Source organism: Colias eurytheme, chromosome 9, assembly GCF_061535395.1.
Source record: "Colias eurytheme isolate Ceu_HAF_F1 chromosome 9, ilColEury1 Martin Lab GWU primary, whole genome shotgun sequence".
Classification (NCBI taxonomy): domain Eukaryota; kingdom Metazoa; phylum Arthropoda; class Insecta; order Lepidoptera; family Pieridae; genus Colias; species Colias eurytheme.
In genome coordinates, this window is record NC_142988.1 from 661,971 (window position 1) to 689,256 (window position 27,286).

The window sequence follows — 27,286 nt, forward strand, 5'->3', positions numbered from 1 at the left end:
GTCTGTTATACCTTTTTGTTAATAATGTAACAATTTCCGTCGTTTATTTAACAAATAATTTAATTTAGAACCTGAAGTGAATCACAAAATAAAATAATTTAAACTTTAGTTCACCATTGAATTTGAGTTGTTCAAAGAAGTCAAAAGAGTGACACTATAATTTGTCGTAGAACTTTATGTTTTATTTTCTTTTATAAAATATACTGGCCATTTAAGCTGAGGCTTCACTACCAGGGGTTTTCCGCACACCACGGAAAACTGTTTGCTGTGTTCCGTCTATAATAGCCAAAAATATTTATTTTATACACAATTTTATACCTACTAGCTTCCCCGGCACACGTTGTTCTGCCCTTTTGTTTCTAAAAAACATTTAGGTATCTGTGATTTTATGTTCATTATCATTAAGGTGCATTAACATTAAAAAAAAATAGAGTTAGAGCCAAGCATTCTTTCGTGATCTTTTATAGTGTAAACGAAAATTTACAGCGAAAACTCGTATTGTGTTGTTCAGTATTAGAACATTGCATACAATATTTTCAAACGCACTAAGAACAACGAAAGAATGCTTTATAGGTAGGTACCTGCTTACACTAAAATAATTTTACAAAATGGGGTTAGCATGAGCATTCGCTCGTTTGATGTAAATGCACCGTTATATGGTTATATTATGATACTAGCGGTTCGCCCCGGCTTCGCCCGTGGTACGTGTTTACGTTTTCTCTACATAAGAACCATCCTCGTACTTCAAGGAATATAATAAAAAAAGAATTATCGAAATCGGTTCAGCCGTTCTCGAGTTATGCGCTTACCAAACACATTTTGCGATTCATTTTTATATATAAGAAGATTACATAACGGCTGCATCACAGAATACGTTAAAAAAATGAAATAAAAGCCAAACACGATATAAAATATAAATTTATATATTTAACACATGAACAACACCTTGTAAAACAAGATACAAAACAAAACTTACTTTAATTTTTATGAAAAAAATTTACTATATAAACATTCGTGGTCTATACATTTTTGGGGGTTCACCCCAACTGGATTTGTCTTTACCGAGCAAAGTACGAACAATTAAGTTTCTCGGAGAAAATGGATTTCTTTTATAAAATAGCTTCTTCAACATCGCGTTTCTTAATTTCATATCACCTTCGGCGAGTTGCTTTTGAGTTTTGAGGGAAAATTTCATTGGATCTGAATTGCTACTCGCTTGCTTAGCTTTCTGTTGCAAAGTTTTCCAATTGAACAAAACATTATTTTCTTTGGCAGTCTGTGTCCCGCCGCTGTGCTGTTGCTGCATCACAACTGGACGACGGACTGTTGGTGGTTGCGTTTTCTTTTTGAATTTTTTGAATATTGACATCTTTCTATCGCTCTGGGTACCGGTACTTTTTACTTCAATTTCTTTTAAACACAGTGGAACTTGAGGAGGTTTAGGTACGTTATTATAACGTGGGTCATAGTCATGATTACAACATGGCGCTGCTTCTCTCGGTTGCAAATGATAGCAGTGTGGAGTTGAATGATCATGTGGACATTGTCTGTGCTTGTAGGGATTATATGGTGATGTTCTTGGTCCACAACCATCATCACCGCACGCATGTCTATGTGATACGTCATGTGCCTGACAATATCTCTTCTCAGGTAACGGCGGTGGATGAAAATACTCTTGCCTGTGAACAGAATAGTCCATAATATGCTGTGGAAAAGGTGGTTTAGAATTACCTCTGAGTTTAACTTCGCCTGTGCTATCGCTTTCACTGACTTCTTCTATAACATCTTTCTTCTTTCGTTTAAACAAACCAATTTTGCGTAATACTTTTGAGAACTTATGTCCTTTCATCTGTAATTATAAAAGATTATTATTTATGAAAGTAAAACGTATTGTAACCTAATAAACATTCAATACTTTACCTTTTCAATGGGCTCCTTATCAAGTTCATATTCCGATGACGAGTCAGATACTTCTAAGCTGAGTTTTTCTAAAACAGTATCAGAATAGCTAGGATTAGTCGAGTAACAAGTAGCTGTAGTCATTCTTGACCCAATTGCTTCACAACTTTTCGAATAACATTTCATCTGAGGTGTCTCGACCATGACGTCTCGTTTAGATGTGTTGGAACTGCCGACGCTTCTAGATGTTAATATTTTCTTTTCAATGTTCACCGTGTGATCGTTAGCGTGGTTGAAGCGTCTCGAAGTTTGAGTATTTGGACTTTGTGCAACAAATTTGTAAATCTCTTTTATAAGTTCTTGGGTTTCATCAAAAGATTGAGGCTGTTTGTGATTAGTGGTGGATTTATTGTTATGACAAGTTGTTTCTTTCGAACTGTTTGCGCAATTTGCACACGTGTAACTTGGCGTAGGAAGGACATAACCATTTGGGGAGTAATTGATAGGACATATAGGAAGAATTGGATAACAGCAAGGGTTCGTAAACGGTGGCATAAAAGGAGGTACTGGACACTGGCCGAGATTATTGTCAGTATAAAAATTTTGTCCAGTGTTCGGAACTTGGCTGGGGATATTTTTTGAATCTGTTTGTTTTTCTGTTGATTTTGTTGGTTCGCTGTTTATTTGAGTGTTGCTTAGAGTAGTTTCCTTTTTGATTTCTTGCAAAAAGCTTTGTAAAATATCCTTTATTTCAAACAATGCCTGATCCGTTTTATTTGTTGTCGATTCAGTAACGTGTGTTATTAGCGTATCGTCATGTATATTGTTTTGCTCGGTACAATTTGTGGAGCATTGCAAATTAGTATCATGTACCTTAATCGGTCTTATATTTTCTTTTTTGTGCAAATTGTATTTGTTAAAGTCTTGTAAAGAGTTATCGGAGTGTTCACTTGCCTCATCGATATCATTATGTTTATGAGATCGAGCTGGTAAATTTTTATTACGACGTTTTGGTGCTATACTATCTTCGTAATCATAATGTTGAGTTTTTAGATTAAGACGGGGTCTGTGCGTTCTAGGCGATGGAGGAACTTCTTTGTAACATTCATATGGAACCGAAGTTTCTTCAATAAATTTTCGTCTAGATTTCGGACTTGTTTTCTCTTTTACGGGAACTAAATCATAGACAGTGGAATCATTGTAATCGTTAATATAAGCTTGTTTGTATCGTTTATGCCTTTTCGAACTATATAATCGTGCATCACAGATGCTTCTCATGTCGCTCAGATCATGTTTATAACAATATCGATGACTAACTCTGCGTTGTCCTTCATAGCAACAAGAACATAATTCACTTCCTTCCTCGACGTCATTACGAGGCGAGAATTCCTGGTCACGACAAACTGGGGCTGAAAACTGACTGTAGTCCGATAATCGCCTACCAAACAGTTGTACAGGCTTGTATTGTCTTCTTATGATATCAGCTATAAATTCTTCATCCAAGTCTGGTAGTTTGTGTTTTTTCCTGCGACTTTTATGGTGATCATTAACTTGAGCATCTCGAAGGTCATTTTTTATCCTTTCTCTTTGCTCGTGATGAGTCGCTCTCTCAGCGTAATGTGATGCTTTGTGTTTGCTACTACGATGATATCCAGAACAAGTTGGATCAATTCTATCTTTATCTTTTGGCGAATAAAGATTAATACTTGAGGTAGCTCTATACATTTTTTGTTTATCTGGACGTATGCTGGACATATGCTGTTTCTTATCAGATTTTTCGATATTCCTGTTTTGTTTAGTTGATCTGTCTTTAATATCTTGATTATATTTGGGAGGCGATGAACGTGACTGAATTGTTTTCTTTGTAACATTAGGCGGGTAATTTGCTGTGTACTCGCTTTCGTCGGATTTTATACAGTCTTGTTTGGGAGTTTTATATATAATTCTTGTTTCCACACCTCTTAAACTTTTTTTACTATTCGTACTAGCGCTGAGTGATCGCTTGTCATTGCATATATTTTGGGTCGTTGAGCTCTCTGCTCTCTTAATACTGTTTTCGAGACAGGATAAATCACGGCAATGTTTGCTTACTTTGTCTAATTGTTGTTCTATGATATCTATTTTACTTTTTAAATCAGATACACTAATAATTATACTAGAAGTTGTTTTGCAGTCCGTCTGAGATGATGTTCCTATAAAAAATATTGTGGTTAAAATTTTAATATTATGTATGTGAAATATTGTTTATCTTATATCTATACATTACCAAGTGTTTTTTTGAAGAAATGTTTGATAGCTCGAACTCGGCGCTTGGTTCTAGGCGAGATACGTCGCCGAGGAGTACGAAATGGCATCACCTTTGTACTTTACTGTTAAGATAGTTTACTTTTTATATGCAATTAATAAATTCGTATTAGATATTCATGAAGTACGTATTAAGAGGCAAATTGGAAATGCACCACGTATTACGAGGATAAAAGTATTTAAAATGTATTGGTAAGTTTTGAGAGTAGGTGGAAAATCATCTTAACACTATGCAATTTAGTAACGATGTATAAATTCTTGGAAAAGATATTAAATTGGATTATTGGAAAATTAAATTAGCATTGTTCATTCATATATCTATGAAATCATATAACTATACTACGTACCACTATTTTCACGATTTGTTAAAAAGCATAATAATGATTTGTTGTAGTTTCGTCACACAAAATAATTTTCATATTAGCAATATCGATTTTTGGATATATGCTTAAAAATTAAAGTAGTTTTATTTCGTTTAAGTATATATTTACTTTTGACTTTTGAATTTCATTATATGAATTGTCAATATTTAATTTAAAGATGTACCAGCCAGTTATTGGGTAATAAGAATTTGAATACATTTTACAATAAACAGAGAAAAACAATGTTAAAGTGCCTATATTTATTCCATTATATCTTAACGAGATTGATATTGGGGCGATAAATAATCCTTTCCACAGCGGTTGAGTTCATAAATACAAAATACAAAAATGAAACTTAAAATCATAGAGTAAAGAGTAATGCAATACTCTTGAAATAGTTTTTATTATATACAATAATTTAGAATGTCATTATGAATCGTCATACATATTTTAAGCTTTTTTAAGATTTAATTTTTAAGTGAATTTTTCGTATATGTACCTACCTACCTATTTTTAATGTTTACAGTCAGTATGATCTCAAAATTAGCATTATTAACTAAAAGCGCCATCCGGCCTGCAGGGACGATGCTAAAAGCCCTACCACCGTGTCGTGCGACTGTCAGGTCGGCAGGTGACTACATTCCTCCCACACAATACGATGTTCCAATCCCTCGGAGACTGTACTTGACTTATGTGTTAACCGTCTATTGGGAAACCGTTCCTTTATTCTTGGTCACTTGCACCAGTCTGACGCTTATGGTTATTTCTATTGCTTGGGCAGTTAATAATAAGGTATGTTTGTTGGTATATTTTTATTTAGTTAAGCTTTATAGGTATAGTCTCTTATCTCTAGTTTTAATAAGATATGTATTATCTAGCTAATAAGATACCAATGGAAAAAAATCTTATAGAGTACCTAAAGCTTCTTTCAGATTTATATTTTCTTCTTATATATTTTTCAGATATATATTTTCTGAGTTTAATATATACAATATTCTTAGGTATTTGTTAAACAAGAATATGTAGATACTGCAGGCTACAGCATGTGTGTATTCCAGGTGGACGTGGTCTACACAACCCACAACCGTGAATGCATATCCCGAACAATGGACCTGCGGAACCCAAGTATCCACAAGATGCTCCTCATCAACCAGCGCTACAAACCCTGGCCCGAGATGCAGGACGTTCTTGATAAAATGACGTCAGCGGAAAAAAGAGTGGCAAAACGCGCTGAGATGTGTAGCCACCCCTAAAAATTAGAGGCTATTTGCAACCTTTGCCTGTTAAATGGGGTATAAACCGTATAAACAAAAAAAAAAAAAATCTCTCCATATAAGTATAACTACATGATTGGAGATGTTATTATCAAATTGTCTCTAGTCATGGTAATGATGCTGGCTTTAAAATTGATATGCACAAAGCCATTAAAATTAGTCAATATGATGAAAAAATAAGCTTATATCCTGAAATATCTCAAGGATTCAAAGAAAAAGGCTAGCAATGTGAATGAAAATGTGCAATAGGTAACAAATTGATGAAATAAAGATTTTTATAAGATGTTTGTTTATCATTTTACACCACAAAACGAATATTTATCGTTCGATTCTAAATAATTATTAATGCTTGAAAAATGACTAGCATTTATTGTAATGAACGGTGCATTTACATCAAACGAGCGAGTGCTCATTCTAACCCCAATATGTCAAAATCTTTTAGTGTAAACAAGCGCAGAGCATTCTTTCGTTGTTCTAGTGCGTTCGAACATATTCTATGCAATTCTAATACTGAAAAACATTGAATACATTGAGTTTTCGTTTACCTACACTCGCAATCACAGCTCGCAATGATCACGAAAGAATGCTCTAGCTTTTTGTTCGTTTGATGTAAATGGATAGAGGATTATAAGCACATCTTCCTATCTCATTAGTGATTGTAGCGAAATAAATCATTTTGTTATGCAAGCAACTGGGTTTCCAATAAAACACATTATAATTGAGAGTTATTTTATTGTCATTCACAAGTGCACTCTAACACACTACAGTCTACATTATTAAAATTCAGGATCTATACAATAACGTCTTATTTAAGGGCTGTTTTGAGGGTAGTTACTAACATGTGACGACATAACAAAAATAATAATAAATCTACAAACAAAACATCAAATTATAGAGTATTGTTAATATGTTGGATTGTAAATAAAGTAGAAAACAAAGTATCTACATCCCATACATTTGATAAATACGTGTTGAATATATTTCTTTATTTATTATGTAGATACTTAATATGGAAATGGTGTGTATACTTCTTGACTATAGTTGAAGCTATATAGGTAGCTATACTCAATGATCCTTCGAGTCGGATCAATCGCGTAGGGTTACACAATATGAAGATGTAGAAGTGACATACTGTTTACTATAGCTTGACCGCAACCGTTGTACCGCGCCCTAGGAATGTGCGGTGAGGCGGAGACCGGGTAAGAAAGAGCACGAGATAGAAGTTAGAAAGAAACGGAACGGTCGGTACTCTCCCCCGCCTCGCCGCGCACATACCTAAGGCGCGGTACAGCGGTTGCGGTCAAGCTTTAACCGAATGATGTGGTCTAAGAACTTAAAAAGTAGTTTTATTAGATCTAACCCACGTAATGAGACTGTATTAACAATTTAGCACGCCGATATTATTTTGATATACATACAATAATCTCATATTAATTGTTAACGCGAAATCAATTTTAATTTTTAAGCTCATTTAACAATTGGAATGTTGTTAAGTTTCATGTGCAATTTGCATAATAACGTATACAGCTTTCGATATAATTAATTACATACGAAATTTATTTTTATTAATTTAAGTTTAAACAAGATATGGCAAGAAATTATGAAAAATATTTAAAATTAACATGAATATAAATAAAATAAATAAATATAATATTGTTAACCAATCATAGTTTTATATCACTCGCACTCGAAACATTTTACAAACGAAAGAACGGAATTGTTATCAGTTTGAACATCAATTAATAAAGTTTACAAATTTTAATATCAATTCCTACTTATACAATTTGGATACTGTTATCCACCTACAAGTATATTTACATCGTTTTTATTGGTCTAAGTATGAGAAAATAGTTTTTTTTAAATAATTATTCTTCATATACTTACGAAGTTATCAGTTTATTCGTACTATTATAATAAATGCAAAACTGTATCTGCCAGTCATGTATAGCCTTACTTGGCTGATTATGATGAGATTTAATAAGTATTAGTTAAAATATTTTCAGATGCAAAGACGCGGGATATATCTAATATTGAATTTTGTTAAATAGTATGTCAATGCTATTTATCGTTGGAGAGTATTATGGGATCGTTAAATAATGAAAACATTTGACTTGCTTTTATATAAAACAAATAAATTAGGTATTAAGGTATAACTTTGTAACATACATCGATAGTGTTTATTTTCTATTGCTTTTATAAGAAGTTATTGCAAATTAATTCATTCTACGTGATTTAAAAGTTTATTTGTGAAGCTTATTAAAATAAAAAATAAAATATTCTGTATTCTTAAGTTTAAAGAGTATAAAAATTAAGTAATTATATTGTATCTACAAGACATTCATATAAAATCGACAACGTTTTGTGCTTTCGTTCACAACCGTACTAATTTAATCGTATTTATGTACATTTCGATTGTTTAAAACTGTTTTAAATCCAGTTTAAAATGTTTACTCATGACCATACGTGTTAATTCTGTAATTTTGAGAAGGTATTTTGTAAAATATTGTTTAAATCTTAAAAAGAAGAACCTTCTGCTTTATGGTCCCTAAGAGTAAAATTGATGTAAGTGCATATATTATGTGCATACCTAATAATTACTTTGATAATTATTTACTAATAGTAATTTCTCTGTAGAGGGTGATACTATACCACCAATGAGGAATATTACAATTATAAAGATATTTAACATCATTGTTTATTTTGCGTCTATATTTACGTGTTATTTAAAAAAAGTTATTCAGTTGTCTACTTTCGATACAAGATATGTTAGTTTAGGACTAGATAGCGTGTGAAGTTCGTGGATTAATATATGTCGGCTATGACTAATAAGTAATATATTTTTTAAACTCAAAAACTGCTTCATCGCTTTCGAAAATAGCTTCCCTAGTAGAACAGCTACATCATAATGCAATGGGCTATATTTTTTCATAATTCTTGGGCGTGGTAATTATTTATTTATACATAAGGGCGTTTCCTTTAAGGCAAGCCCATAAGCATCAAGATTACTCAATCTATCTTCTTTCTAATCTTCTCTTATACAATAATATTAGAGTATTAAATATAATAAATAGTGTATTTACATTAAGTACCATTAAATCACATGTCATAACAAATTAAACTTATTCACTATGTACAAGATTACAAAAAGCGGATCGTGGTTAATAGTCAGTCTTAGAAAACCTGCTCGATACAAAAGGGGAACATGTTACACATAGAAATTCCACATCAAAAATGATTTTTTATCAATTTCAATTCAATTAGATACATAATATCTACATAGGCATAGAAAAAAAGGTATATTGATAAAATCACATAAACTACTGCGCTGATTCGGAAAAGTTTGAAAAAGTGGTAGCTATGTTTCAGTAGTATTTTAGTAGAAATTTACAAAACAAATCGTTGTTACGAAGGCTAAAGTAGCTTAGAATACAAATAATTGTTAATAGGTAGTCGATTAAATTATATTCTTTTTACAAAATGTCAGGACCTCTGATTCTTAACTGATTTATAATCTAAAATTATAAATAGTAACAACAATTATCGCGATTTTCCACTTTGTCTTTTTACGCTTATGTATTAAAAACCGTTCGTTTAAATATCAGTTTCTAATATATAAAAGGTTTCATTAACAATCGAGAACTCATCGTTCTTCTACACGTCAATTCTTCTTTCACAGAAGAAACCTACAAGAACCTTCGAGAGCTTTAGTAAATATCGATCCAAATTTCCAGAACATTCTAGAACGTTCTTCAATTGTGCGCAGCGCGTTTCCCCTGCATGTATCCCTCCCATCTTTTAGCCGTGTTAATCAAAATGGGGTCCGGATCGAGTCCAGCCAATAAATATAACTGATTCACGTGAGTCGCGTGATAATCCCATCTTGCTATATTCGGACTAACGCCTAAAGTAAAATGGCGAAGGTCGTAGAAACTCCCGCTGCCTGTATCGAAGATGGGTAGGAGGGTTTTTAGGGATAGCATTCCGTCATCGAACATCTTTTTTGCGAGGGATGCTGAATTGTCTCCTTCTATGATGTGCAGGTCGTAGAGCCCGAGAAGCGTGTATATGAAGCCGTTGAGTACGAATAGGGGAGGTTTCGTGGGGTATTCTTCGTACCTGGTGGTGGAAATAAATGTTACTTTTAAATTATTAAATAGACATTTCTTTCATATTTATGTACGGAGAGCAAGGTCAGTACGTTGTAGTTATGTCTGCCTCTATCAAGAGAAATAGAAACTAAGACGTATTTTCTTCTCTTATATCTAATGTTTAAAACCGTCACCGCGTCCCCGTCATTGTGCGGACTTTATTGTAATATATTGTAAACCTTGTAATTAACCGCTGCGGTGATACGCACCAGCTGCGGTTCTGCGGTACCGTGCCCTTGGCTCATTGCCGAGTACCTGAAAATGACTTAGAAAGGCTCCTCACCACACATATCGATCCATCCACATGGCCTTCACACCGCCCTCACTACTGGGCACGTCCAACAACGCAAGCGCGCGTCGAGCGGCCCGCAAGTACGCAGCGTCACCGCTGCGGTGGTACGCACGGGCTAGCACTGATATACCGTGCCCTTGGCTCATTGCTGAGTGCCTGGAAACGTGGAAAAGTCTTGTATAATCGCATAAAACAAAAAAAAAATGTCATTGTGTGCTGAAATTGCGATTAAATAAAATCTAGAGAGAAGTAAAGATATATCGACGCTATATGGACAGAGGAAAGTTCTTGTATACGTTTTTTTAAACCTACTACATATATAATATTATAAATGCGAATGTTTGTTTGGATGTGTATGTGTGTGTTTGTTACTCTTGCACGCAAATACTACTGAACCGATTACAATGAAAATTAGCACACATATAGAGGGTAACTTGGATTAACACATAAAGAAAAGTGAAGTCCCGTGTCCCCGTAGTGGGGTAGGGGGCAGATGCATTATTCATACATCTGTTTCACTGATCGATTTTTCTTTATTGACAAGTAGGTGATCAGCCTTCTGTGTCCTGCCAGACCGAGACTTTTTTTTTTCGTCTCCACCGGGAATCGAACCCAGGACCCCTCGGTTCTATGCTCACGCGTCAACCACTGTACCGAGGAGGCGGTCGATCTCTGGATTAACACATAGGATAGGTTTTATCCCAGAAATCCTACGGCAACGGGAACTATGCGGGTTTTTCTTTGAAAACGCGGTCGAAGCCGCGGGCGGAAAGCTAGTTTACAATAATTGAGTTAGTTAACTGAAAGCACTTTTTAAATATTTTTGATTCAGACATTAATTCATGTTCTTATAAATGTAGATCTTGATAGATGTTTTTTCAAAAACGAAACGGCTAGTATAAAACAGTCGCTATCGCTATCTGTCCGTCCGTAGTTAACTTATATATTTTCATTCTTATGAATTGAGGCAAACCAATACTTAGCGGCAGGTTCAAAGGAACATAATTACCAGACTGATATAATACAGATAAAATATTAACAAATAATAGTGTCATAACATGCCGTTTTATCTCCCGGCCTTGAATCTCGGACTCAGCCGCATGCAGCTATTTAGCGCAAGTATGCAGTACGACTTACATTCCTTATATTGACGGAGTATGTAGAATCTTAATTAATTGGAACATGTCATGTGTTAGTTTTTATAGTCCAGTCTGTGGGGAAATGTAAAAGCCTCTGCACTACAAAAGGTGGCGTAGAAAATATTTTGAAACAATATTGTTTAGGTATAAAAGGTTAATCCAAGTTTTCGACCTTGACGGACCCAGGCGCTAGCCGCCATCTTGAATGAAAGGTGCTAAAATTAGGTATATTTTAAATAACTTCTCAATTGTTTACTAAATCACAAAAGTGTCTATGAGGGGTTCAAAGAAGACAAAATTACCTACATTTTTTGCATACATGATTATTCTGTAAGTCTTAAAGGTAAAAAGTTACAAGCGACGGAAATAATAATATTTACAGAAATCATATAATATAAATTTTGTTAAAAATTGTGCAGCTATCATTTTTTAATTCTTTTCGATGGCCCGGGCTGGTCAACGGTGGCTTCTTCATTATGGTCGCTGAAATTTTCTGTTTCATTGTCTGTATTTTTAGTTTCCAACCGTGAAATTTCGTCGTCACGACCAGAAGAAATCGAAGACGCCGGAGCACGCTTTCTAGTAACTTTGTACAGAGGGGACACGGATAAGGAATCCTTAGTTATCAATAAAAAGTAAATTTAAACATGCTTCTTTGCCGCCAACAAAGGACGCTGCATGGTATCATGCGTTTAGGACATACCACCTGTCGCGGAAGAATTCCAACAAATACCCGCGGCTCCATCATTAAAGCGGCTCGACGGAACACAGTGGGGTTTTAGTCGGTAAGAATCCGACATAACCCACGGCTCCTTCCCCGGGGGCCGTGGGTATCTTTGGAAGATTTCCCCACTATAAAAAAAAGGACATACAGGTAAATTAGCTTGGAGAAATTTTTGCGTTTGTAGTAGTGTATGGTCAGCAAATAAAATAAAACAACATTTTATTTTTAGTTTTTATTTTATACAGGGTTACTTGTAAAACACCAGCAACCTCGCAGGACAAGATAGCTAACATCATAAATAACAACATTTGTTCTACGACTTTTGGCATAACGCAATAAATTATTTTTAAATGATTTTTTAAACTTTTATTGTACTCTCCTTACATTTGTAAGTCTATGTTCTATTAATTATCGGATGGACGACGCGACACCCCCTTCCCCCTCTCGTTCGCTTTTTGTTTACGTAATTTTTGGGAGGCGTAGAGTTTATAATATTCAGACGGAAAATTAAATGAATATTTATTTTTGTATGAAAATAAAATCTAACAAATTATCAAAAGTCGAAATGTTGTTACTTATGATGTTAGCTATCTTGTCCTGCGAGGTTGCCGGTGTTTTACAAGTAACCCTGTATATATAAGGGATTTTAAATTAAACTATATGTGTTTCTCCTCTGAAAAAGATGAGACTTTATTTTAATATTTGCACATTTAACATACATATAACTTTTACATTAACAATGTTACTAAAATGAAAAATTTACTAACCTGAAAAAGAAACGACATTTAAAGCTTAATTCTTTAGTTTGAGAAGTCAAAGGCTTGCCTCGACCATGTTTTAACACTGGAGCCATATTGAATTAACAATATAAAGTTACAACACTTACACACAAATTAAACACTAGTTATGGCCCTGCCTTCATACAAAACTGCTGAATACGCCGTTCGCACGGGAATAGAATGTGGATGCGATTTCCCTTATAGCATCCAAGCTTACGTCTTTATAATTATTAAACTGTATAAATTCATTCTTTAACTCCGGTCTGCATCGTGCAGACATGGGTGTAAAAGTCTCATTTTAGCTATTAAATGTAGTTTTTAAGTACATCTGAGTTTTCATTTGGGGCCTCCGGCTGCGGGACATGTAATTCACTTCAACAAATATTATAACAATAATAACAAATAATAACAACAATCAACAAATACAAAATTTATCAATTAAACTACGTACATAATAATTATAATTTTTGAATGAAATGTGCTTTATGTTCTAACGCTACCAAACGACTGCACGTGGCACCTGCGGACAGCGTAAACTGGTTTATTCTGGTTTTGTGCGTGTTTCCACTTTCCACTATCAAGTGACGATTTATTTATTTGTTTTGTTTCGTAATTATTATGGTCAAATATTAATTATGAAACAAATTATTATGGACACGATATTTTATTGTTTCACGGTAGTCGCCTTGTCGTTTGCTCAAGGACGTAAAATTGAATGATATATTTTTTTTATAAAGTCAAAACCATTTTCTTTCAAATAAAAACTTGTTTTTATTGAAAACAAAAGTGTTGCTAGGAATAAGTATAAAGTTAAATAGTAATGTTAGGATATCGAAACATTTTTGTATAGGCCAGAACGATATAGTGGAAACGCGCTCTAAGATCTGAGTAATATACACACCACTACATATGCAAAAATTTCTCCAAGCTAATTTACCTGTACCACCTTCTTTCTTTCTAATAGTGATGTTGGTGAAGGTGATGATGGGGCAGGTGATAGTGACGCTGAAGGTCCCGCTCGACCGCTACTGGCCACACTCACCAGCCGGGGCGCAGGTCGGGCACGCGCGCGGCGACCCGGCGGCGCGCCGGCACGGGCCAGCCGCCGCGCGCGCGCTGCGAGCCCGCCAGCCAGCGCGCCGCCGCGAAGTGCGCCATGTGCGAGCTGCTCGACCGCTACTGGTCACACTCACCAGCCGGGGCGCAGGTCGGGCACGCGCGCGGCGACCCGGCGGCGCGCCGGCACGGGCCAGCCGCCGCGCGCGCGCTGCGAGCCCGCCAGCCAGCGCGCCGCCGCGAAGAAGTGCGCCATGTGCGAGCTGCTCGACACACGCACGTTGGCAGCACTGCCGCCGCCGGATAGGTGGATGCTCGCTATCTGTCATAAATATCCAGAGATCAGTGAAGTCAAGGAAATGCCTTCTAAAAATATTTTTGTAATGTTGTATTTAGTAAACAACAAAGATGTTTGCTCTGTGTCTGGGTGTTAATCCATACTAATATTATAAATGCAAAAGTAACTCTGTCTGTCTGTCTGTTACTCAATCACGCCTAAATTACTGAACCAATTTTCATGAAATTTGGTATGGAGATATTTTGATACCCGAGAAAGGACATAGGCTACTTTTTACCCCGGGAAATAGGAAAGGTTTTATCCCGGAAATCCCACGGGAACGGGAACTATGCGGAATTTTCTTTGACTGCGCGGGCGAAGCTGCGGGTGGAAAGCTAGTTATCTATATAAGTATTTATTTAAAAATTATATATGTATGTTTATCAGCCATCTGGTTTCCATAACACAAGCGAATGCTTAGTATGGGATCAGATTGTGCCGTGTGTGAAAATTGTCCTGAAAATATTTGTCCTGAAATATTTACCGTATAATATAATTGATATTAAATATGCAATTACTATAACATAATATACATACGAAAATCAATCAATATGATGAATTTATTTTGGTGACAAGATTCAATCAAGTTTTAGATTTATCTGTGAAATAAACCAATACTTACTCTAAACTTATTCCTAGGAGATTTCCGCTTGGGCCGGTCGAGCAGTGCCCAGCCCTTTTGCATGTCGATGATGAGGTCACGTGTGAGCCGCCGCCATTTGTATTCAACGCCGATGCCGTAGTATATGTGCTCGTCCTACGAATTATAAGTACACACGTAAATCAAAATAAAAACATATTTCTTGCAAAAAAAATATTTTTCTTTAAAGTTACTAGTAGGGTCGATCCGATTAATTCTTGAATTTAAATACGTTAGTACTAACATTTATGTTTGTTGCAAATAGTGTTTATTCGTAGATACCAAGTCGAATGCTCTGACAAGTCAGAGAAAAAAATCAAGATTTTAAAGTGAAACTTTTATTACATCGTCTCAAACTTTTTGGTCTGTGTAGCGCATGTCGCGTGTATTGCGAACCACAAATAAATAATAAAACACTATTTGCCTCCAGACAATTTTTATTTATTTATTTATTTATTTATAATCTTTATTGCATACAACACAAATACAAATTTCACACACACAGACAGGACATTAGATGCAAAGGGCGGCTTTATTGCTTCAAGCAATTTCTTCCAAGCAACCCGAGCAGCCAATGTATTGGGAAAAAAAGAAAATTAAGGTAGATTATGTACACAATAGAAATAAAAAAATGACATCACATAATAAAATAAAAGACAACAACAAAATTATGATAAATAAAAACACATGAAAATAAACAGTAAAAAAAAAACAAGCAAGAAAAAAAAAATGACAATAATTAATAATAAAAATAATTAACAGGTTTGCAAATAGTGACACTTAACCATATTTTTAAAAGAGTGGAGCGTTTGTGCTTTCCTTATGCTAGTAGGTAAGTCATTCCAGAGTTGAACGGCTTTTACGGTGAAAGAGGCGTTGTAGAAATTAGTATGGTGCACTGGAACACGTAGCATTAGGTTATCATTAGATCGTAGGTTCAAACTCCTGGCAGATAAAAATTCAAAATTATCTTTTAAGTAGCATGGGATACGGGGATCAAATAGGATGGAGTAAAGGAGAGAGAGGACATGAGCGTTACGACGAAGTCGTATGGGTAACCACTGAAGCTGCTTCCGGAAGGCTGTGACATGATCAAATTTCCTTAACCCAAAAACGATTTGATTCGCAATCAATTAAATTATATAATAAAATGAATAGAACTCTAAATATATATACAATGTCCTTTGCAGACTGTAAAAAAACAGTGCATAAATGGCTCAAAACTATCACTTATGATGATGCGGAAGATTTGCTATTGTAAAAAAAATAATAATAATAATAAAATTAACATGATTTTGTTTATATAAATTATTCTATTTTATTTATATATATGTATGTATATTGTATATCTTAATATAAAATATTCTGATTTTATTTATTGTATTTATTTACTTATTACTTATATAATATATTTATATATTTACTAGCTGTTGCCCGCGACTTCGTCCGCGATTAGGTCGTTTTTCGTCATTCGTCGTTTAAAAAAATACGTGACACTTTATTTTTGAATGTTCTTAATTATTGTCTCTTATAAAATTTAACTACTTACATTAAAATTGAACACTCTGATAAGAAAATCTTAAAATCTGAAGAAAACATGAATGAATGTGATTTAAATTCTACATTACTTAGTTAGTATCAAAATATAATAATCTAAATTAAATGTAGATTAACAGTTTGAGCACACCATTATAGAATATGTACTTAAGTATTAAATTACGTTAGTTAACTTTACTAAAAACACGATGACTTTCTTTCGCGCTCGGTACCACAAACTAAGCATGTTTGTGGTAAGTGGCCCGCGTGACGCGTCACTTGACCCCCCGCGAGTTCCCCTCCGTTGCTATGCGAAAATACATTCGTTGCTCTATTTTAGGAAAAATTTGTAATACTGTGGCCTGGGCGTTATAACACGTCCAGGGAGTTCCTGAGTGCCGATATCACCATCTTGAGGAAAAGCTTCTAATGTCGATTTAAAACTGCATACATACGAATTAACCTGTTCTAAAATTGTGAAATGAGTTCAGTTTTAAATTTGAGAAATATTGATTTCTTGTATTCCACTATTCGTTGTAGTCGAATACAAAATATAGGTATTTAAACAAACTTAGGTTGGCCTACAGGCAAAAGGGATCCTATCAAATGGTAAACTTGACCTTGTATCTTAAAAGTAAGCATGAACGGACCTTCTTATAATTATTGAGCACCAAAGGATCATTTGAAACGCGCTACTATAAGAGCGAATATTGTCTAATAACAGTTTACATTGCACAGTATGTTCCTCTAAAAGTAGTGATTTCAAAGGTTCCGGTGTATCTTCAAATGAAAGCCGACTCCTTACTACACTTTAAAGCATTACAAAAAGAACATACTACGCCTTTACAGAAGATGATCTGTAATCAATTGTGAGGTTATAAGCAAACCCACTTTTATATTTGTCAGACCACACCACCGAATTCGTAGATTGTTTACCTCAAGTCATTAAGACTATGACGAAATCTGTCTGCAGTAAGACGGCCGGCCTCTCGCTATTCGTCCGTTTCCAGAGACCGAATAGTTTCAATTCTTAATCTTTCATTAAACAAACTTATTAATCGTTCTTGTCTCATATAATTGTAATATTCGCGTCCCTACTCTAGTCATTGCATAAGCAATGAGTATAAACTCATGTTCATCTTCAAGAGATCGAATAATATTATGATGCACCCTATCATTTGTCAAACGGTCTTCATATTGAGTAAAGTTTCAGATTCTCGAGATAAAATATGACTGTCGTGATCAGTAGTGAGACGTAATTCCGCTCTCAGTGAGGGTTTCGGTCTCACGGGATAGTAGGGGAGACCGGATTTGGTTGTCTCACGGGTTGGTTGTCACAGCGGTCTTAACACAAAACTGAACTATCGAATAAGTCTGTTGAACAGCGTGGCAAGAGTGATACAGTGACAACGCTGTCCCCACTTCGCGTCAGACCGCCCCGATCTGCCGTGAGGGCCTCACACGTGTTTATTGTTTTCGCACAGATTTTTTATGATATGAGGACCGAATATGTTCCTCATAACATCACTTTTTGTGAACGAAACGACAGCGCGGTTTAATTTAATGCCAACACCATTAGAAAAAAGGATTATTATTAATTGTGAAAAAATATCATGATTTACACTATTAACACTCTTTTAACATAAAATATAAGTCTGTGAGTGTGTAAAAATAAATCCAACTAATTACACATAAAACTTATGTTTATAATTAGGTATACGACATGAAAATATATTAATTACCAAGCAATAGACAACAGATAAGCAGTGGTGGCTCAGTGGTGAGAACTCGGACTTCGAATCGATAAGTCCGGGGTTCGAGACCAGGCGAGCGCGCAGGAAATAAATTGATTTTTCAATTTATCTGCGCATGTTGTAACATCACCACTGCTCGAACGGTGAAGGAAAACATCGTGAGGAAACCGACATGTCGAAGAATTAAAAAGTTCGATGACATGTGTCATCCGCCAACACGCACTTGGCCAGCGTGGTGTATTATGGCCTGTACCCTCATAGGAGGCCCGTGTCCCAGCAGTGGGAACGTATATGGGCTGATGATGATGAATAATACAGATAAATACTGAACATAAGTAGGTATAATAGATATTAAGTAGTATTAGCTGTTAAAATATACTTTGACTGTTAGTCAAAGTTTATTTTTACTAACAACATGTAAATGAAGAAGAAATAATAATTACCAACGAACTAACCTTTGCTATAATACTTAACACGGCACATTTTTCAAATTATCTTGCTCAACCCTGCTCAAAAATTTGAGGGTTTTGTTGGAACTTTAATATGTCAAAACTATGATATATCTAAACTACGATACAACTTGCTTGCGGAAATGCTCATTACAATTGTGAATCTAAAGAATAACTAACAACATACTATTTTATTGAGCTGATGAATATCTTTTGCCTGGAAGAAATCACCGTCGCCTAATAAATATACTGTGTTTTCTTATAAAACCGTTACATAATTTATTTTATCTACTTAAATAATGAAAATGATATTATATTTATAAAATATAAAAAATATTATGTAAAATGATTAAAAATAAATAAATGAAGCAACTACGATTCAAAGAAAACATCTTTTTCAGTGTTAAAATGCTCTTAGCAATCCCGGATGATGAACTGTATCATGTACTCTGATCCCAGTACGGTCGGTACCTCGATAGCCATAACGATAAATATTATAATCAGATAACCGTCAATGATAATGGTGTCTAGTTTTACTTTACTTAAAATAATAAACATCTACCCTCACTTTAAAAAAATGTAGTATATTTATTATTTACACGAAATAGGGAACCTTATAGGGAAGGGAAGATATGGGCTAAAGAGTTAAATAAATAACATAATTATATTTAAATTATTAATTTCCAACTGTGTATTCAGTAGTGTTAACATCTAAATTGATTTGATTGTTACGAAATCTCATAGATGGCGCTGTTACAAAATTAACATTATACAACTTACATTCTTTAAACTATGTTTCTCTTCCCAAGTTACTTAAATGGCATAATTTTTAAGTGTCAATCTAGATATTGTCAAACAACATTTATATATGCGTGATTTGATTATTAATTTCCAATAGTTAACGTGTGTTTGATTTTTCTAACACTTCATAGATGGCGCTGTTTCAAATTTGTCTTTATACTGCTAAGATTCATTTAACTGTTTCTCTGCCAAAATTACATAAATGACGTAGTTTTTATAGTCTCAACTGTAAAGCTAGAAAATAGCGTGGCTTACTCAAAAACAAATTTTCCAATAGTTAACGTGTTTGATTTTTATAACACTTCATAGATGGCGCTGTTTCTAATTTGTCTTTATACTGCTAAGATTAATTTAACTGTTTCTCTGCCAAAATTACATAAATGACGTAGTTTTTATAGTGTAAAGCTAGATAATAGCGTGGCTTACTCAAAAACAACATTTAAATATGAGTCTTTAGATTGTACGCTGAGGTAGTACACGGAATACGTAAGAAAAATAAAGGTTCACAGCTCCTCCCCCGGAGGTGATAGCATGATAATATGTTTAAAAAAGCCTCACCCGACCTGTTAGTAATATTCATGCAAAATTTGAAGTCAATCTATGCAGTACTTTTCGAGATTTGCCTGGACAAACATACAGACAAACAGACAAACAGACAAACAGACAAACAGACAAAAATTCTAAAAACTATGTTTTTGGCTTCTATATCGATTATAGATTACGGCCCAAGTATTCTTTTAAAAAAATATTCAATGTACAGTTTTGACTTTCCTACGATTTTATTATATGTATAGATTATTACTTAGTACCATATAAATTAAATAATTTTTGTGTTGTATTGTTAGCATGTAGCTATATTTCAGTAAGGAAGAGGGAACTTCCCTACTACAGGTCTATATGACTTAAAAGGGAAGTTCCAAATGATTGTGACCACACCGCCATGCTGATCAATAAATAAATTGTTTAATTGTTTAATTGCGAGTAGGTATACCTACTCAGCAGCCGACCGTCACGCGACATGCGCTACACAAAGCAGTGTTCGGAATCGTTCGAACAGTTTCACTTTTACCGTGGTTTCATAAAACCACACAACATTTTTATTTAAGACATCGAAATTTTTCATGAATGGGAATTTATCGAAACTTTAAGTGCAGGGGCAACTAATTATTGTACACCAAATTCAAGTTATACTGTTCAACGTACCTGCGCATATATCAACTGCGTACTCGTCACATAGTGCAAGTACACCGTCTCCTTCTTATCCTTATTCTGCAACACGACCGACAGCGACGAATTCGGCTTCAACAACAAATCCAAGCTGAGCACGAAGTCCTGGCTTATATTCACCTTGCACCAGACCTGACTCCCCACTTGGTCCGTCGTCGCGAATCTTATAGCATTCGACTTCAATGCTTTATCATATTCTCTAACCAATGTCGCGTCAGTGCTTACAGTCCAACTGGCTAGGTTTTTATCCCCATCGTCTATAATTCTGACTCTAGGCTCTGGTTCTGTCAAGTTCTTGCTATAATGGGCAAGGCCAAACTGGGCTATCTGTGTTGGATAGAAGAAGCCCCTTGGTTCCCATTGCGTGGACACTGGCACTCCTTCTATACCGCTGATGCATTTCACCCTATCCCTGACCTCCACGTTATAATTTTCGAAGGTAGTAAATGTGCCGCGAGGATCGTATTTCTTTTTCGGGTGATATATTTTGCTATAGCTATGCGACCATTCGAACTTTTCCACGCCATCTGTAGCCGATATTTTGCCGTATACCTGGTAAATAGTTCCATTAATTGCTATGATTATGTAAATTTTCTATTTTTAACAAAATTGTTAGAATATGTAAAACTACATAGACGCCAAGTTTTTATAAATTTCGTAACAATTGTCGATCATTTCTAAAATCCTAACCAACTTTACTTTGTGCTGTTACACCAAAGTTTGAAACGAAAATATAATTATACCATCCGTGTAATATAATCACGCGCCAAGCAAGATATCTGTCTCATAAAGTCATATCTCACATCAGAACATCACCTTGGACATCGCCCCAATTATTCATCCGCTAAAAGTCACAGCCCACTCGACGAACAAACACACCATTTCCAAAAGCATATTAGTCTAATCGGATTACTCTGTGCAATCTCGACATCAATTGGACGGATTGGTCATTATCCTAAATAACTTTAAAAGCATTGGCTCGCCCTCGGGGCCGTAGGTGCATGTAGGTATTAGGTCGACGTGAATGCATTAGTAATACGAGGTATTTTGGCAACGTTGCCTTTGCTAATTACGAGCAGATCTGTTGTAGAGATAATTACTTTATTTTAGAACGTTTTTGGGTCGTGACTTGCGGGAATAAGTTATTAGCGCGTTAATTACACGAGGTGGAAACTATGCTATAAAAATGCGATGTGTATGTGTTTGCATTGCATTATCTTACTGGTCATGAAATGTACTTTCTTGAAAACATTGTTTTTTATGGGCCGCAATTTTCTTTCTTTTATTTAAGAAACGTTACTGGTGTTAATGAAGATATTTGATTATAATTAGCTTTATTAAAAATCAATGTCAGCTTAATCCATCAGTCCTCGGAATCACAGACACAATAGAAAATCTATTGTGTCGCGCCCCGATCGGGCCTTACGGTGGTCAATGGGTTAAACTGTATAGCAAATTTTTCATATTCTTCTATTTAAATTTTTTGAAAGTTGAATTATGTAACGATTTGAATTTGTTTAAGTCTTTGCTATAACAACCTTCATTAATTAATTGAAAAGCCGATGTTTCATCAAAAATTTATTTATACATATTAAGAGTGAAATCATTAAACCAGGTTTCTTTTATAAATAATCTACTGCATTGTTCACTTAATTTGGGATTGTTCACTTAAAATTTATGGCTTCAGTAGTATTAACTTGATTGAGAAAACGAAAGTATAAAAGAAAACCTACCTCGAAGTACTTGCGTATGAACGAGAATGGTAGGTATACTTCGTCATGGTCCCGCCGGCAGCCCACTGAGTATTCCCCATTAATTACACAGTCAATATCCTCATTGCTGCGTTCCACGAGGCTATTGCTGAGTGCTGAACCAACTGGTGACAATATTATGCATAAAATGTAATTGAAATATATCAGAAACGTCAAATTACGATGTGCAGGTATTGGTGTGATTTTAAGATAATAAAAAAAATCATTAGCTACTTATATTATCTTCAATGAGAAATTATATCAAGTTGAGGTAAAGATTATATTCAAATAAAATTTAAATTCAAAATTTATTTATTTTTCACAATTTTTTTACAAAACATAAATTGTAAAGCTCTGCTTAACCCAATAGGAAAACCTGTGCGGGGTCAACCAGTGACCTCCGTCGGCTTTGCATATTTTTAACAGTATAATTTGTATTAAGAAATTGACTCTAAACATAACTAACTTGGTCTCCTCGCGAGATCGCCGCAGCGGCTCCAGTACAGCATGATGAGCAGCGCGCCGGCGCACAGCGCCGCGAGCGCCACCCGCATGTTCAGCCGCAGCAGCATCATTGCCGATATCTGCTATAACAATTACACCCTGCTTAAAATCTACCTATATAAGGTTACCTAGCTGTGCTCCACGGTTTCACTCGCATTGCTCCGCTCCTGTTTGACTTAGCGTGATGATATAATAATATAGCCTATAGTCTTCCTCGATAAATGTGCTATCTAACACCGAAAGAATTTTTCAGATCGGACTAGTAGTTCCTGAGATTAGCGCGTTCAAACAAACAAACTCTTCAGCTTTATAATATTAGTATAGATTCCACAATGATGTAAGGAATTCTTTACAAGTATGTATCACTTACAGAGCACTGATAAATTTTTATTATTACTTATTTAGTTCTTATATAATATAGTTTAATGATAAAACTAGAACAGTTGTTTTCTGATAATTCTTACTATAAAATAGCAAACACACAGCAAAAAATATAAGAGACAAGTCACAGGTTAAGTCAAGATAATAAAATCAATTTATGTGAAACATTATAAATAAATGGTTGAATTATGCTCCCTTCTAACGTAAATTACAGCATTGCTTAAACCATATATGGACATAATCATTATGTTAACATTAAGTTCAAACAACTTAAACACTTATAATACCTAAGTCACAAAAATTCTTAGCATAACTTTGTACATTATACGATTTATATTCAGGAGATTAAAAAACCTACACTTTAAAAATTATTATATTGATTGTAGTATATCCGGCTAAATAGTAGACATAAATATGTACAGAAGACTACATAATATGCGACGATAAGCACTGTGTAAATAAAAAAACGTATCAAGCTATGAATTGCTGTTTAGAGTTTATCAAGTAGATACTTGAGAGAAATTTTGCTAAATTATAGGCTGTAATCGCTTGTATACAATTTAAAATATAAATAAACTCAAGATCTAGTTCTATTTTCATGTACACAATGTTTTTTAAAGAAATGCTTACTTTTCGCACAGCGGTCCATTCGTTTGAACTTAAATTAAATGGACACTTCTTTCATATTCATGAATTAGTCTGTATTTCATATTAACACTTTTAATTATTAACATAGCACAGTAGTCTTAACTTTCACACGGCTTTTCACTTGAATAATTTTACATTTAAAAATGTAATCACCGAGTGGCGAGTACTTTGCGTGTTCATCTCACTTGATTTGACAATTGACAAAATATGACAATAATACAAATGACAATTGCTCCGCTGACAGTTGACATTTGACAAACGAATGAAGCGGAATGAAGTTTACGATTAACTTTTTTTATCTCACCGGTCACTGGACGTTCGCAGAATGCGGTTCTTTTGGGAATTGCAGCACGTATATATGACTAAAAAAAAAAGAGAGAAAACTTAATAAAATTGAAGTGCAGTGTGATTTTGTTGTGGGTTTAGTGATCAATTCATAATCATTATAATTTCCTTTATATGTTACTAGCTGCTCCGCGTGGTTTCACCCCCGTGGCTCCACTCCTGTTGGCCGTAGCGTGATGATATATAGCCTATAGCCTTCCTCGATAAATGAGCTATCTAACACCGAAAGAATTTTTCAAATCGGACCAGTAGTTCCCGAGATTAGCGCGTTTAAACAAACAAACAAACTCTTCAGCTTTATAATATTAAGTAATAGATTTTCACTTATTAGGCTAATTAACTGCATATGAACCCTGCTATAAATTCAGGATTATCTCACGGTTGTTTAAGGGCGTGGGGTGACGTGGGCCATAATTTTTGAAGTGAAAACTTCTTTAGCGGCGTTGGGTATAAAATCTTAAACTCGCGTCAGGACACGTAGCTGATCGAAAAAGCGTAATACGGATGTTCTTTTTTTTTTAGCCCTTATATTCCATGCGTAAGACGGATACCATTCCAAAATATCAAACATGCTGAACGTTAATAATCAAGTTTTCACTTCTGCCGGCACTCCCGGAGTGCAACCCGTCTTTTTTTTAATGTATTAGGTATATTAACCCTTATTAAAACGCTGGGAGCTATACTTCCCACGTCTCAGATTGAAGAAAATCGTGTTTTATTTTTATATGCTTAAACCTAATGCAGTGTAATATTTATCTACGCAATCTTAACATTTCAGAGAACTTTTTTTCATGGAAACACTTTTCAGAGAATTATTACATGTCATGGTAAACACACGTCAAAGTCAGGTGACGTGATTTTGCAGCCGAAAACGAGACCGTTATTTTTTAGTTTTTGGTGTAGTGCTCAAAAAAAATTAAACTAGACTATATTACGGTTGCGTGAAACTTAAAAATATGCCCAGAATCTTTCGTTTATACCTTGGTAGAGTCGATTGAAATTAAGTCTTTAAGTGGGAAGATATCATCCCAGTCTTAGATCCCAGTGTTCGTCACTGCACACGACATTCGGAAATTCTATATATAAAATCTGTGTGTCTAAAAAATTTTTTTTAGTTGGTATATGCAACTTATTTATTGTAATTCGTTATTTCCTGATCAGATAATTAGAAATCGTAACTCAATACATTAGTATTTACCTATTGTTTTTATTTTATTTTAGAAAAATGCCATTTTTATGTTGAAGTCATTCATTTTTCAATTCCCGAATTCTTCCCTCAGTAAAATAAACTTGCATTGATGAGTACTTTCACCTCCTTTATTAAAAAACTTGATCTTTATTATTTTTTACGATAACATTAAATTCACAAGTGGAGTCAGGGCAACTAACTAGTGTTTTAAAATATTTATGTCTGGAGTGGACACTGGGAGCTATAGTTCCCACCTATCCAAACTTTTTACAAGAGAGAACAGATGACGGGATATATACTTCCCACCGAAAAAAGGGTACTTCCCCCCCACTAACCCCTTTTTTGTGTGTATTTTTGAAATCTACGACCCAAAATTACCCAGGAACGTATCTTACTTTTTTGTTAGCTCCTCCACAGGCTCGCGTTTGAATAAGGGTTAAATATGTTAAAAACACAAACGGTGGCCTTACGTTTGGTCATTTGGAATATGTTATTATTTATAAATATATATTTGAATAAGTAATATATTTTTATTTAAAGAAATATAAAATTGGATACAGAGGTATGAAATGTAACGAAAATGGCTTCAGATCAATTCTTATAATAAGTTTAACGGTAATAGGATTATCACGTGTCGTGATTCAAGCGACCTTCACAATATATTTAATACATAAACGAATCCACATATAGTGTGACAAAGTAACTTATTTTAAGGAAATTAGTGTTTTTGTATAAACAAAGCAAAGTCAGACGGTTAAGTACCTCTTGGCTCTCTATTCATTTAAAATGAGAACAGTTGGTAACCCAGGGTTATACCTAACCCAGGCTGTCTAGCGGATCACTTTCCGACACTGAATATAATACTATCTACTTTTAACCAGGTTCACTAATATAAAGGACCCTCCTCGCCCCGTGATCGAATTTTTCTATTCTTTATAAATTTATATACTTAAAGAAAGATAAACGTATCTACAGCTTACGTCAATCTCATACATTCGTAGTCTATATATTGAACGCTACGCTAACAGAAAGCCACTTGCATAGGGGGGCTGTTAATTTAACTTAATAAGTAACTACCTAATTTTATTTTTCTGTAACTTCGTTTGAAATAAATTGTTGTTATACTCAGTATATCCAATTCAGTTTGGATGATATAGAGCAGATCTAATTTTCTTAAATGCGTATTTATACAAAAATAAACGAAAAAAAGATCAAATTATACCGCTAAATTTTAGATAAGTTTTAAAATAAGATTTAATAAAGGCCGGTGGTAAGAATGTGTTACATATTATATGTATTGCAGACTGCACGGAATGAGTATTTAACTTTCGATCTCTGATTAAAATGCATGAAATACAGAGGCCTTTGAAAATTGAGACAAAAAATATACATAAAATATGACTGTGGCTAAATTGTATTCGCATTTACAAGTAAAATCACCTCGACTGCTAACAGTCTACTTTGATTTCACAGTTCGTTATTCATTGTTTGCCTCCCGGGCATATAAATACCAACTTATCTTACTACCTTACAGTGCAATAGATGTCCGTTGCCAACAGATTTTCTACCGAAGTGCTAAATTGCCACTCGACTATCGTCTTAAAGTGAAGGGTCTTAAGCTGTCAATTGCTCGTGGAGTCGAATAAAATAGGGGAGGTGTACACGTCGCATCGCGAGTCCATTGGTAGAAGGAGGTCAGTGTGCGCGCGAAGTGGGTCAGGGCGGATGCATCGGGCGCTCGGGGCCC

At 34.8% G+C, this 27,286-nt stretch overlaps 3 protein-coding genes across 3 annotated transcripts; 1 reads left to right on the top strand and 2 right to left on the bottom strand.

The window, feature by feature from the left end:
* Window positions 1-1,000: 1,000 nt before the first annotated feature.
* LOC149905538 (uncharacterized) lies at window positions 1,001-4,253 on the bottom strand. Its single transcript, XM_090105182.1, has 3 exons — window positions 4,166-4,253; window positions 1,921-4,091; window positions 1,001-1,849 (listed from the first exon to the last, which is right to left on the bottom strand). The coding sequence occupies exons 1-3, from the start codon at window positions 4,251-4,253 to the stop codon at window positions 1,001-1,003; spliced, it is 3,108 nt and encodes a 1,035-aa protein (XP_089961308.1).
* An 828-nt stretch (window positions 4,254-5,081) lies between these two features.
* Window positions 5,082-5,874, top strand: LOC149905539 (uncharacterized). Its single transcript, XM_090105581.1, has 2 exons — window positions 5,082-5,357; window positions 5,624-5,874. The coding sequence occupies exons 1-2, from the start codon at window positions 5,082-5,084 to the stop codon at window positions 5,816-5,818; spliced, it is 471 nt and encodes a 156-aa protein (XP_089961707.1). The 3' UTR covers window positions 5,819-5,874.
* A 3,658-nt stretch (window positions 5,875-9,532) lies between these two features.
* Window positions 9,533-24,190, bottom strand: Hsepi (D-glucuronyl C5-epimerase). Its single transcript, XM_090105370.1, has 8 exons — window positions 23,988-24,190; window positions 22,939-23,059; window positions 22,455-22,597; window positions 20,698-21,273; window positions 14,937-15,071; window positions 14,115-14,299; window positions 10,271-10,435; window positions 9,533-9,955 (listed from the first exon to the last, which is right to left on the bottom strand). Exons 2-8 carry the CDS (start codon window positions 23,045-23,047, stop codon window positions 9,589-9,591), a joined length of 1,680 nt encoding a protein of 559 aa, XP_089961496.1. The 5' UTR covers window positions 23,048-23,059; window positions 23,988-24,190; the 3' UTR covers window positions 9,533-9,588.
* Between the last annotated feature and the right edge of the window lie 3,096 nt (window positions 24,191-27,286).

Coding starts and splice junctions, on each gene's coding strand:
- LOC149905538 (XM_090105182.1), bottom strand. CDS start 4,253: ATGCCATTTCGTACTCCTCGGCGACGTATCTCGCCTAGAACCAAGCGC. Junction 4,092..4,165: donor TTTCTTCAAAAAAACACTTG/GTAATGTATAGA, acceptor TATTTTTTATAG/GAACATCATCTCAGACGGAC. Junction 1,850..1,920: donor ATAAGGAGCCCATTGAAAAG/GTAAAGTATTGA, acceptor TTATAATTACAG/ATGAAAGGACATAAGTTCTC.
- LOC149905539 (XM_090105581.1), top strand. CDS start 5,082: ATGTTTACAGTCAGTATGATCTCAAAATTAGCATTATTAACTAAAAGC. Junction 5,358..5,623: donor CTTGGGCAGTTAATAATAAG/GTATGTTTGTTG, acceptor TGTGTATTCCAG/GTGGACGTGGTCTACACAAC.
- Hsepi (XM_090105370.1), bottom strand. CDS start 23,047: ATGATGCTGCTGCGGCTGAACATGCGGGTGGCGCTCGCGGCGCTGTGC. Junction 14,300..14,936: donor CTCCTAGGAATAAGTTTAGA/GTAAGTATTGGT, acceptor TATTTATGACAG/ATAGCGAGCATCCACCTATC. Junction 9,956..10,270: donor TGGATGGATCGATATGTGTG/GTGAGGAGCCTT, acceptor TTCCACCACCAG/GTACGAAGAATACCCCACGA.